This window comes from Centruroides vittatus, unplaced genomic scaffold, assembly GCF_030686945.1.
Source record: "Centruroides vittatus isolate TY-2023 unplaced genomic scaffold, ASM3068694v2 contig_5, whole genome shotgun sequence".
Taxonomy (NCBI): Eukaryota; Metazoa; Arthropoda; class Arachnida; order Scorpiones; family Buthidae; genus Centruroides; species Centruroides vittatus.
The window spans coordinates 3,985,910-4,005,444 of NW_027122286.1; the positions used below are offsets into that span (position 1 = coordinate 3,985,910).

The following is a 19,535-nucleotide window of genomic DNA, read 5'->3' on the forward strand; positions in this document are numbered from 1 at the left end:
AGTAACGCTGTATCAGCATGTAGTCGGAATGAAGTTGCTCGCACCTTTATGAGGGAAAGATTATGAGGGAAAAAAGAAACAAAGAATCATTTGTTCTCAACAATATATTTGATTTCTATTGGATCACTTAAAGGTAAAAATATAAGATCAGAATAAGCCATTAATTAATTGCTATGCCAACGTCTCATGAAATTCTGTCTATCACTATGAGCCTTGGACTTACAGATTGATTTGTAGTGATCTTTATTGTAACTTTTTAAAAATACTGAGTCAGTTATTTTTTTCACTCGACTCAATGTAACATAGGTAAGACCAATAGCTGTCTCTTTTTCCCCTATATCTATTTTGATTTTTGGAAGAGTTAATCCCTGTGATTTATGTATAGTCATTGAGTATGCTAAGGTAAGAGGAAACTGTCTACAAGATGACAATATACTGCCATCGTTTGAAGAGCATTTTATGGGAATTATTGGAAACAGATTACCATAGATGAATTCCACTAAAATAAACAGAGGAAGAGCTGGAGGATGAGCATTAGGAGCATATATAATGTAGTGTATAGTTCCTAGTGAACCATTGACAAGACCTCCTTGCACCCATAAGTTGACTCTCAGCATGATTCTGGCATTAACTGAGAGATTTAAATACTTGGAGAGACCAAGAGCTGAGTTATCTTTGGATGAAGGCAGGGCAATATCTGGAGTGTTTTCAGATGCTATATAAGCAAGAGGGCATCCAGTTGACTGCAAGTAGTCTTCGTTGCTTGGTTTAACTTGCTTATTTGTTGGATATAGCTCTACTGCCATTTGGAACTGATCAAGTTCATCTCTGGATAAATAGGCTCAATTTCTTTTCGTCAGAATGTTTAGATTTGTATCAGAGAAATCACCCGAAGCTAGATGTTGTAAGACATCTGTGAAGGAACTATCTGTGCTATTTTGTCTATGAGAATTACTAAGTTCAATGAACTTCGTAAAAGAATCAAATGAGAATGTAATGTAATGTCTCAACAAGGTCCCTACCTTGTTGGGACATTACATTGTAAAAGCACTTGAGTAGAGAGGAGTATATTTAACAGGAGGAAGCTGACGAAAATCACCAAACAAATAGATGAAGAATCCACCAAATGGCTCATCTTTCTCGGGGTTTATCTCCTTCAATCTTCTCTCGATCATGTAAGGCATTCTTGCACCAATCATTGACATTTCATCAATGATGATGAATTTGAGCGACTTCATCTCAATCTGGAATCTCTGTGCAGCTTCTCCATTTAGAGATCAAAATTTCATACTAACAATAGGAGTATGAAGGAGAGAATGGATCCTAAAGCCATCAATATTGATCTCTGCTGATCTACGTTTTAAAAAGAAAACAACAAATATAAAGAATCTTTATAAAATAATAAGTTTAAAAAAGTTGTGAATCTAGTTAGCGATAACATTTACCTTTCAGAATTACTGTTTTAATGCCTGTCATATTTTCCAACCACTAGATGACGCTTCTACACGTGTGCAGGAAGCGACTAACACTCGACTTCATGCATTCTTTGTCAACATTATAACTCTAGAATGAGTTGTCTGATCTTGAAGAAATTTTCTGGGACGACTCATCATCACTCAAGGATGAACTGATTAAAATTTCAACTCTCAAAAATGATCCATACTGAAGAAAAACGCGATCTTTGCTTTGACTCCTATCTCCAGTTCTACAAAAATGGATCATTTTTGAGAGTTGAAATTTTAATCAGTTCATCCTTGAGTGATGATGAGTTGTCCTAGAAAATTTCTTCAAGATCAGACAACTCTTTCTAGAGTTATAATGTTGACAAGGAATGCATGAAGTCAAGTATTAGTCATCACTTCGTTCCGACAATTAGCAATAATAACAAGATTTCCTCTACTTCATGATTTTAACGTTGTTCACTTTTGTTACTAGTTTATCGTACCTTTCCTCTCTGAGGTGTCTCATTGGTGTCTACAGAAACATACCTCTTTTTCTGTAAATCATTGTAAAACATTTATCTCATGTTTTCATGACTGTTGCACAGCCTTCATTTTGACAGCCTACCCAACTGATTTCTGTTAATTTTAATTTACTTACCAGACAGTATTAAAATATAGTTAACAATGAATTCTTTGCACACGTGATCAAGATGAAGTATCTATTATTTCAATAATATTTATTATTTTACTAACTACTGGTTACTACTGGTTACTACTGGTAAGTTACTAGTTAGTAAAAAATTACAGTGTAAAAATATCCTGGCAAAATCTGGCTGTGTCTGGTTGTTTATTTAAAAAAAATATTTATAGATTTAAAAAATAATGCCCTTATTTTTCTTTGAAACAGCTAACATTGATTATTATAATTTCTTGTTATTAAAATTAAAAGAATATTAACATAGACATTTTGCTAATAATACATAGAATTATAATTAACTGTATATGCATAAAGTAAAGCAGGAAGTAAATTTGGGTGATAAAATCCTAATGGAACAGACATCTGTGTCCTTTTATATTTTATTGTATTTATGTAATTGCTATTTGCAAAAATGATTGAAAAATTAAAGAGAAAAATTTATCACTTGCTGTTTACTTTTTGCTTTTATAATTATATTCATAACCTGATTGACACAAATCTTATAGCTAACTGTAGGAACCAAAAGATTTTTAAACTTAATAAATATCTTTTAAAATTACAAATACAATTATATTATCAAAAGTAAATTATAACTATGATGATAAAATTATATAAAATACTATTCATTTTATCAATTAAAGATTACAGTAGACCCGTAGACCCCCCCATAACATGGTAGATACATTTCGTGTTATATGAATTCGTGTTGTACAAGTCACCTGTACATTTAAAAAAAGTAATTTTAGACTGTTCTGCCAGAACTGGAATATTTAAGAGAAAAACGAACTTTAAAAAAACAATTTGTTGAAAAACTATAAATATACTAATTTCTGCTTTATAGGAGTAGAAAAATGTTTTAATATTTCTCTAGTACTTTTGAGTTTCAGCCCATCTTTAGGGTTTACATCAACTGTTGAATTTTTACATCTCATTTCTTTCGATAAATCTCAATAAATCCTTCTTTTGTCAGTTAATTGTTCAATAGTCATGCGAGTGTACAATAGTCCACGAGAGGCAGTATACAAAAAAAATAACAACAATTATTATTATTTTTTTGTGATTATACAGGATTCTTTCAGATTCCAACTCTTAATGTTATACAATATCCCAAACTGGGCAAGGAATCGAGCGAATACAGAACAAAAGAACATGCTCGCAACAAATAAGAAAAGATGGATTGTAACCTTACGGCTAACTTACACTAAATTATAAACTAAAAAGGAAGAATAGCAAGAAGTTTTAGTATGATAGAGGAAGTTATAAAGAATACTTGGGTTCTCTGTTTGGTATTGATGCTCTTCTGGTGGGGAACCACTCTAATTCGTTTCTTGCTGATCTTTTTTGGATCTCTTTGAAGATTCTCCTTGTACAAGGGACATTATCTCTCTATTTATGTTAGTGGGATCCTTTCTCTTTCTGTAGGCCACCTTCGTCTCCCTTTGTCTCTTTAGATGATGAGCAAGTGTGTAACTTTCGCACGGCTACCTTCACCGAGAGTAAACCCAAGAATGAACCTTCTTATCATTCTAGTAGCCTCAAGGCCTTTACTTCTTTTTGTTAACCTGGTTTGTGGAAAGGGTTGCTCCACCCACAGGAAGGAATGTTAATAGAACACTCAAGAAAACAAAAGGAAGAAGAAAGAAAACTTAAAACTAAACTTATATCTAATATATACATTACTATGGGATCCAACTGTGGCAATATGCCATATTAAAGTTAACATTAGTAATAGTCTTTTCTCTCTCATCCTTCTCACTTTAAAGAATAATTTTTGTACTTCTGAACATTTACTGCTAATTTTAAACTTTTCTTTTTTATAGTAGTCATTTTCACACAATTGCAAAACTATTTGCATCTCCATTATTAATTACCCATTTCTTTACTTTTTTCAAAATATGTTATGTCATCATCCTCTTTTACTTTTTCTATTTTTTTCCTCCCACATATATACTATTTTTCTAATGGCCTTCTCCACCCATGTTGTATTTATCCAGCCTTTTGTACAGTCATCTATATGTTTCTTTAATCTCACACCTAAGTTTTCTTTGAAGCTTTGAAAGCATAATTAAATATTCAAGAATATGTTTTCACTCCAATAAACAAAAGTCGTATATCAAAAATTGGAAGTTAATAGTGGATTTGTTGAAAATAAGAAACTTTAACTTTAGAAGATATTTAATTAAAATGTATATTACATTTAAATATTATATATGTATATATAAAAATTATATTCCGCAGAAAATATTTCTTTTTAAATTTTTGTTATTAAATTTATAGATGCTCAATTTATTTGTTGCTGTCATTATGGATAATTTTGATTATTTAACAAGAGATTGTTCAATTCTTGGTGCACATCATTTGGATGAATTTATTCGTGTTTGGGCTGAATATGATCCTAATGCAACGTAAGTAGTAAATGCAATTTTTAATGTATTTGTAAAATTATTAACTGATGCTCATAATAGTAATATTTACCATTCCTAAATGTTATCAAGTGATGACTTCTGAATAGCTTCAAATGACTGAAATGCTAACAATTAGTGAAGTCATTATAATTGAAAAATTATCAGCTGATACTTGTTTATTTAATGATATAAACAGGGTTGTAGTAAAGGGTATATGGTAGTATATATAATATATCTATTTTCTGGATGTACAAGTTTTTGTATAACTAGAAAATATATCATAATAAAGCTAAAGAAAAGTTTTTTATTTCAAATAACTAAATTATATCTTAATCAGATCATATGCCACTAACGTTCTGGGCTTATTGTGAAGAAAATTGGAATAAAAATGATTTGATAAGACTGAAATTCAATCTTCTCAAAAAAATAAATTGAAATGTTATGTATAGAGAAGCTTTTCAACATAAAACTATTTCAATGTTAGAAACTATGCATTTGATCAGTTATGCTGAAGGGCTAAAAGAACTAATTAAAATTGTTCAACTGACATCTGTAAATATATATGTAAATGTGTATCAGCTGGATCTTATAAATACTTAATGGTATGATTTTGACTGGAGTTGTGCAAAATGAGAAATAAGAAAATTGAAAAATAAGAATTTGAGAATGTAGAGAAGGAACCTCACCAATGCTAATTTAAAGATATATTTGAATTCAAAAGGGTGTGAGATTTGAAAGGGATTTTATTAGCCTACTAAGGCATGTTTGTCTTAGTAGGCTAATAAACAGGAACCTTTCCCAGGAACGAAGAAAACATCCACAGTAGATGTTAAAAACAATTTATTTTTGCTTCATATAACTATGTACAGGATCGGTAATGGACGTCAACTCTAGGGCATATACTCCCACAGTAACCCCAAAATGTGATAGGGAGCTGAATTATTACAAAATATCGTGACATGTACAAGGAACTCAAGATTATTTTTTAACAAAAATCTTCTTATAACTATTTCTTAAAACTAATGTACACTAAAAGAAAACAGATGATAGGGGACAAGAAGTATCAAAGAGGGCTGAAAGAATAGAATAAAGAACCCAGGTTGTACAAACGTCTTTCTGTTCTCATGAGGGGGCATGTGGAAACTTCCTCGGGCAGAATTTGCACTTCTGTTCATCTTTCCTTAGTCCAAGAGGGTTTCTATAAATTTCTAGTCCAAGTTGTTGTCTGTCTGAGCTCAAAACTCATCAAGTTGAGATGCTGACTTCAATACTGTAATGTCAGTCCAGTATATTCAAGAATCTCTTCTTCTCCAAATTGGCTTCACATGTCTCTCAGGTACTTGATAACTCTTCCTCTTCTCTTCCTTGTCCTCTCTCTCTGTGAGCAGCACCCAAAAAGTGACTCTTTCTTCCTACCTGTTCCCTCAGGAAACCTTGCATTTATTGTTTGACAATTCCTCCTTAGACACAAGGTCAACTTCCTGGAAAAGTAATTAAGAAGATTGGTGGAAAGAACAAAGGAAATATGCTAAAGATTACAAACTAAACTGAAATCTAATATGATGTACAGCCACAAGGGAACTATAAAGATCTGTAGGAAAAAAAATTAGATTTTATAATAAACATAGTCATTCTAGAAATTCTGTTGATTTTTGGAGATGTTGAGCTAAGTTTAGAACTACGTTCAAAGGAAATAGTAAGCAGTTGATTTTCTATGATATGATGGTTAGTTTATCTAGTCATTTTGAAAATTTACTAAATGAATCGGTGGAAGATTATGTCATATCACTAAATCTTGACTTCAGTATGGAACTGGATGTTTTGGATGGTTTTATATCCAAAGACAAAATACAGAATGTTTTAAAACAAATGAGACCGGATAAATGTCTTGGTTGTGATGGAATTCCAATGGAATGTTGAAAGTTTGCTGGGGAGAAGATGTGGATAAAGCTACAAAAAATTTTTAATAACATTTTGTCTTTTGGTGAATACCCCTCAGAGTAGAAGACATTATGGATAGTTCTGATTTTTAAGAAAGGGGTTTTCAAAGAATTGTTCAAATTATAGAGTGATTACATTACTATAGAGTAAGTAAAATTTTTGTTAATATTTTGTACTGTATAATAGATTATACAGTTGTTATTTATTGGCAGCACCATTGCCTCAGTATTTGTATGATTGGTAACACTATTGCTTCAGGGTAGGAGATATAAAAATGGCAGGCAAAAGAACCTGGCCTTTGTCTGGCCAGCATCTTACGTAAGGAAGTGCAATAAAGACAATTGTAAAGAGTCATAGACTTGTTCTTTTCATAGTAGTAAAGACATAGGGAATTAAGTGAAAGATTTCCACTTAATTCGCTGTGGTATATTTTTTGGTCTTCTGCTTTCGATGTGGTTCCTCATGATAAATTGTGTATTTGTCTGATGAAATTTGTTATTAGCGACAAAATGTTAACTGTGTTAAGGTCTGTACATTGATTACACTGTCTTCAAATAACTGAAACTATAACTACACCCACACCACTTGACAAGTATGATGCAATTTTGAGTGCTATGAATGTTGGTCTGACATAAATAAGTGTAACATATCAGTATTAATATAGTACAGGAAATCTTCGTTTGTTCAAAATTTGAGAGACAAAATAATTGTGACTTTGAATTATCTGAGATTTACAAAATAATATTACTGTACAATATGCCAAATGCCATGCAATTGATGTAATTCATGATTTGTAAACCAAAAAGCATTTTGGTTATGAATGACGTAAGAAGTTGTGAAGGTTCCTAGCAAAATGAAGAATACAAAGATATATATAGGCTAACAATAATCCCTTTATTTCGCTTGATAAAAGAAAATCTTTTGGATACCAACTTTCCTTGGTGAACTATTTTATAAATTTACAGTAAATATTTGTACAAGATGTGAGAAAATGAACAATGGTTAATACTAAGCTCATGATACCAAAATGTACCAAAATCTTTACAATAGTTATAAAATGTTAGTTATTGTTCAAACTGTAACTATAACTAAACACCTAAAAACTAATTAAATATTAAAGAAGAGAAGCAATAGACGTAAGAGAACAGAAGAGGTAAGAATAGTAGAAAGTAGGTACCCAAACATAGCAATGATTCCTGGTCCTTTTTCTTGGGAAACACGGATGATTTCTGATTTCCATTTAATTTGCTGTGGTATCTTCCGTAAGTCTTTATTTTTCTCTCAACCAAACTTGCTTTTGATTCTTACTGTTAGCCGAGTATATGAAATAACAAGACCCTGAGAGTCGCTCGGCTTTGATAGAATAAAAAAAAAGGTTTATTAATTTCAGCGAACATAAATAATTTACAAAGAAACGATTACACACACTTACTAATTACTAATACAAATACATTTGGGACTGCGCGTAACAATGTCATCAATTAGTCCCCGCGTGCCGACAAGACAAAGAACTTATTCTAACTTATATCTAGCTTAACTAAGTACAGGGCCCTAGAGAAAGATAAGGTGGAAGAGAATTAAACAGAGATGATAAGACTGAAAATTGGTTCGAAGGGGTGACTGGCGGTAATAAATAAGAAAAAAAAAACCTCGGATCCGTTCCTTAATAACTTTCTTTGTTTCTGTTCGTCCCGTTTTTCTCTCTCTCCGAAAAATCTTCCTTCCACTCGCTCCTGTCCTCCTATCTCCTCTCACGTAACCCCTCGACCCCTCGGTGTCACACCCTTTTTGTTTTTATTACCGTCCAGGCCACATGTGTCGACTAACTACCGCGTGGTTAAGTAAATAGAAAACGGAAGTAAAATTGTTACTACAGGAAGATAGTATAAGGAAAGTAAAGAAAAGAAAATAAATAAGGTTTAATAAAGCCACATTACTTAGGCGTCCTTTCAACTCCAGTTGCTGATAAAATGACCTAGAGCACACTCTTCACACATCCCATCCAAGAATGTCTGTTGTCTTTCCAACTTAGCCCTCAGGGCTTCCTTCCTTCCTTTCTTTTGTTCAAAGGATTAGTCATCACCACTCAGGAAGAAGAAGAAAGAGTTAAGAAATAACATTCTGGAAAGGATAGACAATGAAACAAAGAAGAAAGAGAAAAAACTATACAAAATTAAAAATAAAATCTGGCATATTGCCACAAAATAAGAGAATAATGATTATTTTGTTTCAGTTTATATTGTTTAATTCATTTTTATTCTACACATTGATAAACAGACATTTATAAAATAAATTTGAACAATAATAGAGAATCGAAGTATAGGCATGCAAATGGGTTATTGGAAATAATGAAATCATAAACATAAAGCATTAAAAATTAAAAGAACTTATTATTATTAATTTGTATACATTTTCATTACTTTAGATTAGTAATCATTTGATATGAAGACAATTTATGAAAAAGGAAATTCAACTAAATGTTAATTTAGGTTATTTGTACGAGGGTAATCCCAAAAGTAAGGTCTCCTATTTCTTTTAAATACAAAGAAATGTTTATTTTCAATAATGTTCATATCATTTTAAAGCTTGAATATTTATCTATTTTTTTACATAATCGCCATTTTGGTTGATGCAATTTTGTATGTGCTGTGGCAATTTTTGTATGCCCATGTCATACTGGCTCGCTGCCATGTCATGTTAAACCAATTGAAATTCATCGCCAATTGATGGAAGTGTATGGCGAGTTGTGCATAGATGTCAAAAACATCCTCAAGTGGTGTAGGGAGTTTGCAGCTGATCATACTGAAATTCACAACAAAGAAAGAAGTGAGAGACCGTCAATTTTCGACGACACATTCGCGAAGGTTGAGCAATCCATGCGTGAAGATTGATGAATCACTCTGGATGATCTCTGCAATTGGTTCTTGGGGTTTACCCAAGCACCATTCATAGGATTTTAAAGGAAAAGTTGCCATATCAGAAGATGTGCACAAGATGTTACCTGCAGCATGGCGGCGAGCAGGTATGACATGGGCATACAAAAACTGCCACAGCGCCTAGAAAAATGCATCAACTGTAATGGCGATTATATAGAAAAATAGGTAAACGTTCAAGCATTAAAATGATACAAACATTATTAAAAATAAATGTTTCTTTGTATTTTAAAAAATAGGAGACCTCACTTTTGGGATTACTCTTGTATTTATTGTGCATCTGGAAACCTACAAGACAAAATTGAAGATGAAGCTACTTTTTCTTGGCCTAACTAAAGTTTTACTGGTTTGCAACTTTTATTTGGAGATTCACTAAAGATTACAAAACCAATGTAAAGATCATATTACAAAAAGAAATTTTCAAGTATCCAACTAATTGATTAGAATGTTTTATAATAGATATTATCATTTATTTCTTCATTAGATTTTATATAAAACTTCATATAATATAGTAGTTTAATTATATCTTATTACAATTTAATATTTTAAATTTTCTAATATTAGTTTTTCAACTTTTTTTCAGAGGTTATATCCATTATACAGAAATGTATGATATGTTACGGAATATTGATCCGCCTCTGGGTTTTGGAAATAAATGTCCATACAGACTAGCTTACAAGGTAATTATGTTATATACATTATTTTATTATCAAATAATTCAATTTATTCCTTATACATATATATGCATATACGAGGGTAATCCCAAAAGTAAGGTCTCCTAATTTTTTAAATACAAATGAACTTTATTTTTATATAAATGTTTCTATCATTTTAGAGCTTGAACATTTATCTATTTTTCTACATAATCGGCATTTTGGTTGATGCATTTTCGTATGCGCTGTGGCAATTTTTGTATGCCCATGTCATGCCGGCTGGCCGCCATGTCATGTTAAACCGATTGAAATTCATTGCCAATTGACGGAAGTATGTGGTGAGTCATGCATAGATGTCAAAAACATCTTCAAGTGGTATAGGGAGTTTGCAGCTGATCGTACTGAAATTCATGACGAGGAAAGAAGCAGGAGACTGTCAATTTCTGAAGAGACAGTCGTGAAGGTTGAGCAAACCATGCATAAAGATCGGCAAATCACTCTGGATGATTTCTGCATTTTGGTTATTGGGCTTTCCCCAAGCACAATTCGTGGGATTTTAATGGAAAAGTTGCAATATCAGAAGGTGTGCACAAGATGGGACCTGCGACATGGTGGTGAGCAGGTATGACATGGGCATACAAAAACTGCTACAGCACCTACAAAAATGCATCAACTGTAATGGCAATTATGTAGAAAAATAGATAAATGTTCAAGCTTTAAAATGATATGAACTTTATTTTTGTATAAACATTTTCTTTGTATTTAAAAAAATAGAGAGACCTTACTTTTGGGATTACCCTCGTATATTTATGACTTCCTGCATGTAACTTGTGATTGTCTGTGTTTTAAATTCAATTTGAAAGCATGTCATACTATGTCTTTGAGTAATTTTTATTGGTTATGTGATAGGTGAAGGTTACATGCCATGATGAGTTATATTCCAGTTCTGATTTTACTCAAAACTGAAATAATATCTCTATTTCAACAAGTATTAATTAATTTATTTATCTTTCAATAAATTATTTTTTGCATATACACTATATGAGATGTGTCCTAAAAATAATTCATAATAGGCTATAACTCAAGATATATTCAGGTACAGATACAATATTTTACATGAAAATACTTGATATATCAGTAACAAATGGCTTTGATACAGATTATGCTATAAGCCAAATTTTATTCTGTTATACTTACCAGCTGATTTTAATAACCCATTTGGATATAAAATCACTGCCATTAATACTCTTATAAGAAGGGCTTACACCAATTGTAATAAAATAGAAGATGCAAAGACGTAGCTGTATCCACTGTGTGTTCTAGTTCTAACACATGGCTATTCAAGAAACTTAATTTAGAAATTAGTCTGCATGCACAAGATAAAAACAATGGAATCAGAATGTCCAAATAGCACATGAAAAATATATTCAATGAAGTTGGGTCCTATATAGGAACTAAAATATCATACAAAAGGAACCTGCACATTTTTAAGCTTCTCTGCAAAAGAAAAGACCCATTCACTACCAAAGAACACCTGGAATTTACAAAATACAAACTAGAGATGAAATGTTCCAAAAGGACGTCATATACATAGATTCAACTAAGAGATCATTTAAAAAATGCATAACAGAACACAAATTGGATATAGAAAATATAAGGCAATTCACCCTTTTGATATATGCTAGTGAAAACAATATTCAAGCAGACTTACAACAAGCAAGATTAATTATAAAAATGAACAAACTGGAACATCTCAAGATTTTGGAGGCACTAAAAATCTTTAAAGCAGAAAAGCACAGAATGTGTATCAGCTTTAAAGAAAAACAAATTTTCCATGCATGGCAGGCCCTATATAATACATCATTATAGAAGACTTATTCTATCAACTAAAACAAAAAAAGGGCATTTCATTGGTTAGAATTTCAATTTATATGAATATTTTCTTCAGTGCATTCTATCTTCAAAAATTGATGCAATTTCATTAACCTGAAGCAGGTTTTAGAAGTAGACTGAAAGCAGTTTGTTGTTTGTTAATTTTTTTCACCATCCTGCTGGAAAAAATGTAAGGTTGTTTGTTATTTTATTTATTTTCCATGCTTGTGGAAGATGGAATATTTTAGCTATTCATGGTATATATAAATTACAGAAAAATGTTCAACAGCATCTTGCATTTATCTTAATTATGCACACTATGTCTTCACAAAATACATTCAACACTCATTATATTTTTAGAAACCACAATGCAATGTTGGGTAACAATACTATGCCTCAAACTTCATTAAAACATGTATTAAAACCCATGAAATATACACAATATTGACACTTTCCAAAGAAATTATGTTAATCTATAGTGTTTGTCTTATTATCCAATAAATTAAGCAACACAAAATACAGATACAATGTTAAACACAACAACACAACACACTATTGTATTTTGTGTATGTGGATGACATAAAACTACACATCCACTCATGAACAATTAAATCGTGTGTTCAAAATTACAGATATAAATCTTCACTACAAAACATACAGACACTTATAGATTTTTTTTCTACAAAAAACAATGTTACAATTTTATATATCATTAAACCTACACAGATTCCATCATGCAGTCTTGGACTAGGAAACATCATAATAGGCATTCTAATCGTCTGTGTTTAAGAATTTTCTTATGTGACACATGTTTAGTATAGCAACTGTCTGTAGTATTATGTATGTAGTGATGTGATGCCTTAATTTTTCTAGACTTTTGTATAGTGTGTGAGGTATGATGCCTGTGCAAGAAAGGACAACTGGCACAATACATACTTTATCCATTCTATGTGCAAGTTCTAAGTATTTGCTAATTTCAGTGTGTGTAAAATGAAAAATCATATGCATCATAGACATATATCCATAGCATACAAAATGCTGTGGATATATGTCTATGATGCATGTGATTTTTCATTTTATTTCTCAATGAGTATGATGTCTGGCCTGTTGTAATGGATTGTTTTGTCTGTGTTTATGACATAAACACAAAATATACTATTACTATTTTCTACGACTGTCTGAGAAGTGTATTTGTAGTATGGTTCCTACACATATGTATAGAAGGTTGTGTTTATGTGCAAACTTTTAATGTATTATATTTGCTATTTTGTTATGTTGATATAAGTAGTCAGTTTTTGTTAAAAGCTTGCAACTCAATGTGATGTGTTGTATTTGCATTTTTCACCAAATGCTTGCTCTCTGGTGTTTAAAAATAAAACTGTTTTTATTGGGTTGTTTGAATCATTCTTGTATATTGTCAGCAGTAAAGATAAACAGCAATAGGAAAAGCAAAGTTTTCTATTTCATTCCAAATTGCAATTCCAAATCCATACAGGAGCTCATATAAATTTTAATCTATTCCCGCATGAAAAACAGATGATTGTTGGGAAATCAGAATTTGGAGAAGCTCATAAATGCTACCAATGGAAAGCATGACTTTGACTGTTAAGAATTGACAAAAATGTTTTCAGCTTCACAGGAATAATTTATCCTGTCAATTTTATTAGATTTTTCCTTAAAGTTTAAAATGCCAGTAATTTTGTGTGGGGCAGGTATCATTTGACGGATGTCAGAGCTGATGTTTAAACACAAAGAGCACAAATGTATATAGAATGATTGTGCTCGTTTCAATAATACCATATAAAATAATGTGTCCCACTAACAATAATTGATCTCCAATATAATTTCTTGATAAACAGCTACAAGCATCATATATCATTATATCGGACAGTAATATATTGTCATATATGAAGACCACCATCACAAGATAACCCACATCAAATTGCTCCTTGACCTGGTCAGGCAACCCTGTTGAACTTTGATGTTTTCCTTTGTCTCCACTCAGAGTCATGCACTAGGTCCAACTACATCCAGACATGTATTCATTTTACATTTTGTATAATAAAGTATTAGTTATATATATTCAACCAAGTGGACATTTCATTCTAATGACATAATATATATGATTAATTTTACATTGATTAATTACACACAACCCAGATAAAGTAGCTATTTTGTAAAAATGTAGCACCCTCTTTAGCCTTGTGCATGATGTGACATCTCCTACAAGTGTCTGTGTGTATTTACTCTTTTAAAATGTGCTCTTTGTATTTATGACCTGATCTTGTATGGAAATCTCCAATCTTTATCTCTCCAGAGGGGCATCAGTGTGTCAGCCAGCAGTTTGACAAAGTTCTGTCAATGTAATCTAACTGAGATTGTTATGATGAGTATCATTAGTAGGATGATTAGCTGATTCTAAATCCAAGACTGCCTGATAATGTCATTGTATTTTGTGTACTCTGTTAGATCAAGATCAGTGTTGTATTATTACTATTTAATAAATAAAACAAAATAAAGTAAAATACTAAAAACATTTTATTGTTTTGCAACCATTTTATATTTTTGACACAATGCAATTTTAATAGTTATCTCAAATATTCTGTTTTTCCATTTTACTTATTAACAATTATGGTCAGAATAAATTTCTAATACAAATAAAAGAAATTTAAAGAAAAATGGATTGTTTGAGACACTGCCTTCTAAACTGCATATCTGCAAGTGTTTGGAGGTATGGGTTATATACTGCCACAAGTTATCTGCATGAAATGATGATATATTTAAATATAAATAAAAGTCTTTAAAATTAAAAATGATATATTTTGACTTGCTAAAAATAATAATCACTTTTATTTTGTTAAATAATATAATATATTTATAGAAATTGATTCGAATGAATATGCCAATAAATGATGAAGGGAAAGTTAATTTTACTACAACTCTTTTTGCCTTGATAAGAGAAAATTTAAGTATAAAAATGAGACCAGGTAAAAATTTATCTATCTTTTTTTATTTGTAACTGATTTTAATCTAGAAATAACATAAGTAGATAAAATTACAGTAAGTGTGCAATTAATTAATATAAATATATTACATAACATTCATATGTATATTTATTTTCTGTTGCGTTGAATAGAAAACTTTAATAATTAAATATTCATAAATTCTAGCAGAAATACTTTAATAACATTTTCAACCTTATTCAAAAGTCTTTATTAGGCAACATTACTTCGTATATCAAAGATGCTCACAAAACATCTATGGATAGAACAAAATATTCAAATCTAAAAGTATTCAAAGTAATATAGCCTGATGAAGGCATTTGAATAAACTCAAAAATGTTAAATATAAAAGAATTTATAGTGGTTTACAATTTTTGTTTTTGGTTATCATCTTTCTGCATTTAAATTTTAATTAAATACAGTTGAACTTTGAACCCTGTCACTGATAGGAACATAGAACATATGCATTATTTGAAGATTATTTTGTATGCATTTTTGTTTAAAAGATTCTTGAAGAAATGGTTACTATTTAGAGGTGGCCATTATTGGAGATTTGACTGTACAATGGTATTTTATTTATGGACACCAAATAATTTAAATCTATCAAACTGCAAACAATTAATCTTAATTCATATGTATGTAATATACAGGGTCTTTATGATTAAAGTTCCACTTTGATATGGCCATAAAAGGAAAACTACTGGACAAAATGTTATCAAACTTGGTAATAGTTTACAGGAAGTTGTGGGATTTTACTTTCAAAAAATAGCTCAAAAACTCACCACCAGCAGAGAATGGCACTGTATGCAATATTGTTAAATGAAATAAAAACATTTTCTACCGATGTCTTCATATCTTAATCGTTTCTAAAATGAAACTGTTTGTGGGGTTATGCGAAATTTCAATGGCTTGTAAATGGCTTACAGCAGGAGAAAAACAAATTAGAATTATGCAAATGTGTTTACACAGCAGTTGATTTTTCAGCTTTAAAATTGAGCCGCCTTGTCAAAGCTCTTATTGTTAAAAAGTCAACGATGTTTATAACCATGCAAGACCATGCTTTTCTCATGCGATAGCAATAAATGGCGTGCTTCACAAAAGTATCGTACTGTAAGACAAATATGTTGAGGGCCAATGACACTGCAGGGTTTGAGGAAAATGATGGCAAAGTTTGAAAGCCACAGGTTTATCTGTTGCACTTGGGTGGGGAAGGAAGCATGTTTCTGTGGAAATCTAGGAGGCTGTTGCATTAGCAGTAGAAGAAGCAACAATGGGGAGCACACACATGACATGCAGCATAAGTGCTGTTGCACATCGAATGGACTTACCATTGAGTACAGTGTACAAAATTGTTTTGTAAAGTGTTGCTCTACTACCCATACAAAATCAAACTTGTTGAACAACTTGAATCTAATGATCCTGCTGTAAGAGTATCTTTCACTTTGGAGTTCCTTGCATGGATGGAGGTGGATGAACATTGGCCATGGAACATTTTGAGGATGGATGAGGCCCATTTTTACCTAAATGGGGATGTCAACACTCATCAACACCCATCAACACCCACAACTGCAGTATTTGGGACAAACAAATCCCTCATGTTATCCACCCAGTTCCATTGCTCTTCAAAGAAAAATAGTCCAATTATGAAACCACACCAAATGTCATACCACACCAAATGGTGACTTTAGGAAAATGCAATCGACAGCTGGACCCATGACATGTACTATGACTGCTGCTCACTTAGAGTCGATATTAAGACATTTTGTGATATCTGAACTTCAGCAACGTAGAATGTTAGATACCACAATTTTTATGCAGGATGGGGCACCACCTCACATTGGTACATGTTTCAAACAGTTACTTAAGCAACATTTCATGGATGACCGGATTATAAGCCAACACTTTCCCATTTCTTGGCTACCCTGGTCACCAGATCTCAACCCCTGTAACTTCTGGCTATGGGGTTACCTCAAAGCCACTGTTTATGGTGATAGCATAAACAATTTGGTGGAATTGAAAAATGCGATGCACTGACATGTCCATAACATTACTCCTGATATTCTAAGAGCTGCTGTTGAGAACACAGTAATGCAATCTAACTTCCTTTCATAAAATGGTGAATGCCACATTGAACATGTTTTAGAAACAATTAAAAACATTTTCAACTTGTTAGGTATACTAAATACTTAGATTGGACATCATGCCAACAGCTGTATTAACTCAGGTAAGAACTTCAGATAAGGAGGCATTAAAGAAATTTAAAAAAAATATTTTATTTCTGCAAGCACTTTCAACATAATTATGCATGTCGTGCATAATTATGTTGAGAATGCTGAATCGTGACCATAATTATGTTGAGAATGCTGCAAATCGTGACCACCAGAATGCTGGCCATTTCCATGGTTGAACATTAACGTTTGGTCGTGGTAGGCAATTGTGATACCAAACTATCCAAATTGGTGGTTCAGTGTCACCACACACCACTTTGGAATCGGGTGGCAATACTCAGACGTTGTGAGGAAGGGAACTCTGTGTGCATTTGGGAGGCCCTCCTCACTATGCTGCTCTCCTCTTGCAACTCCCCCATCCTCGAATTGCTCGACGTTTGGATTAATTTATACAAACGTTTAAAAAAACATCAACAATAATTCTGCATTTATCTCCACAGCTTCAATGTGAATTAAGATACATACGCATCGGTCTTTTATGCATATTTTAATATATGTTACATGTGTTTTACGTGTGTTTTAAATTATGTTACATGTATTTTATATTTATGTTTTAACTTAATATAAAATACACTTAATATAATATACACTTAAGGTTGCTCTTCCAATCGACTTTTACCTTTACCATGTCATATGTATCTGAAGGCTCATGCGCGTTGATTTTATGTGTTTGCAAATTAGTATTTTAAATTTACTTATTCTTAAAAGTTATGTTCCAAAATGGCTAATGTCGTTACTATTTAAATTTAAATATTCTGTTTGAAATCTGTTTGTTATTCAAACTTCCTGAGGACGATGTGCATAATTACATCGAAAGTGCTTGCAGAAATAAAACATTTCTTTTACATTTTCAACTAATATATTTGTGTCTTATTTCATTTAACAATATTGCATACAGCGCCATTCCCTGCTGGTAGTGAGTTTTTGAACTATTTTTTTTGGCGGAAAATAAAATCCCATGATTTCCTGTTAACTATTACCAAGGTTGATAACATTTTGTAAAGCAGTTTTCCTTTTATAATTAAAGTTCCACTTTGAAATGGTCATAAAGACCCTGTATAAAAAATTCAACTAGACCTGTAGATGAGTAATTCATCTCATAAAAGAAATATCAAAACAAAATAGTTGATACATAGTAAGTTAATTACTAAAATTATTTTAGTTTAAAAATGATGACGATTTATTATTTTTCAAATGCAAACCAATATTAGTAGTTTTAATTTTATTAGGTATATTAATACATAACTTTTTTAATATAGATTATCAAATTTTTTTGAAAACAAATAATTTAAAAGGGATCACATTATCTGTAGATTAAATATACCTTCAGATATTATGTTTAACATGAATTAAACAATGCTAGATTTCTTGGGCTGTAATTTTGTGCAGACAACTTAGAGCTCTGTGTTTGAAAGTTAATTTGAATGTGAGTATATTTTGACTTGCTATGCAACAAGATTATCGTGATGCATATCGTCCTTTGATAGATATTCGAAAGTGTTTGCTGTATAACCTTGAAATAGCGATTAAAAAAAAGAGTTAAATAAATTACCTGTTTCTGAGTATAGTATCACAAACACTGACTAATTCTTAAAAAGCATGGCATGAAAGCTATTGTTATGAAGGAAAACTATAGGATGGCATCACTAGATGTTAACAATATGTATCCCTCAATAAATTTAGAATTAATTTTAAATTCACTGTTTTAGGTGAAGAGCCAAGATTGGGTTAACCAATTAGTTAAATTAGTGTTAAATAATAACTTTTTTGAATTTCAAGGTAAATATTACCGACAATCAGCAGGTATTCCAGTGGGATCCTGCATAGGTCCTAGATTGGCAGAGTTGTGTGTGATCATAATTGACAAAGAAATCAATAAGACCCGAAGTATAATAAGTTATCAAAGATATGTAGATGACTGTCTCATCGTCTACAATAAAAGCATATTAGATATTGACTCTTTTGTTTGCGAAATTAATTTAATAAATAAAAATGTTCAATTCCAATGTGAAAAAGAAGATAATAGACTGAATTATTTAGAACTTACTATAGTTAGATTAAATAATAAATTATTATTAAAAAGTATGTTATAGATTGTGCTACTGGTAAAGTTATACACTTCAAATCTAATATACCTTTATATATAAAAAAGAACACCTTTCAGATGTATATCAACAAAATTAAAGAGAGAACAACCTTGCAAAATGATCAAGAAATGGAAATACAAAATATAATAAGAATGTTTAGCTTAAATAATTACCCTAGAACATTATTGTTTAAGTGGTTAAAATCAAGTAAAAGAAAAAGAGAAAATGTCACATTAAATAGACAACCAAAAGTTGTTAAGACTTTGTATCTAAAA

General features: G+C 31.4%; 1 protein-coding gene and 1 long non-coding RNA gene across 17 annotated transcripts in view; one reads left to right on the forward strand and one right to left on the reverse strand.

Moving 5' to 3' along the window:
* The window catches only part of LOC136978245 (voltage-dependent calcium channel type A subunit alpha-1-like), a 637,477-nt gene that overhangs the window by 506,871 nt on the left and 111,071 nt on the right, over positions 1-19,535 (forward strand). For all 16 annotated transcript variants that reach the window (XM_067273927.1, XM_067273930.1, XM_067273917.1 and 13 more), the window contains 3 exons: positions 4,417-4,544; positions 10,002-10,098; positions 14,825-14,930. In XM_067273927.1, coding sequence (XP_067130028.1) covers positions 4,417-4,544; positions 10,002-10,098; positions 14,825-14,930 — 331 coding nt within the window. The remainder of the gene's footprint in view (positions 1-4,416; positions 4,545-10,001; positions 10,099-14,824; positions 14,931-19,535) is intronic.
* Positions 1-19,535, reverse strand: part of LOC136978252 (uncharacterized) — a 60,088-nt gene that overhangs the window by 8,095 nt on the left and 32,458 nt on the right. The window lies entirely within an intron of this gene.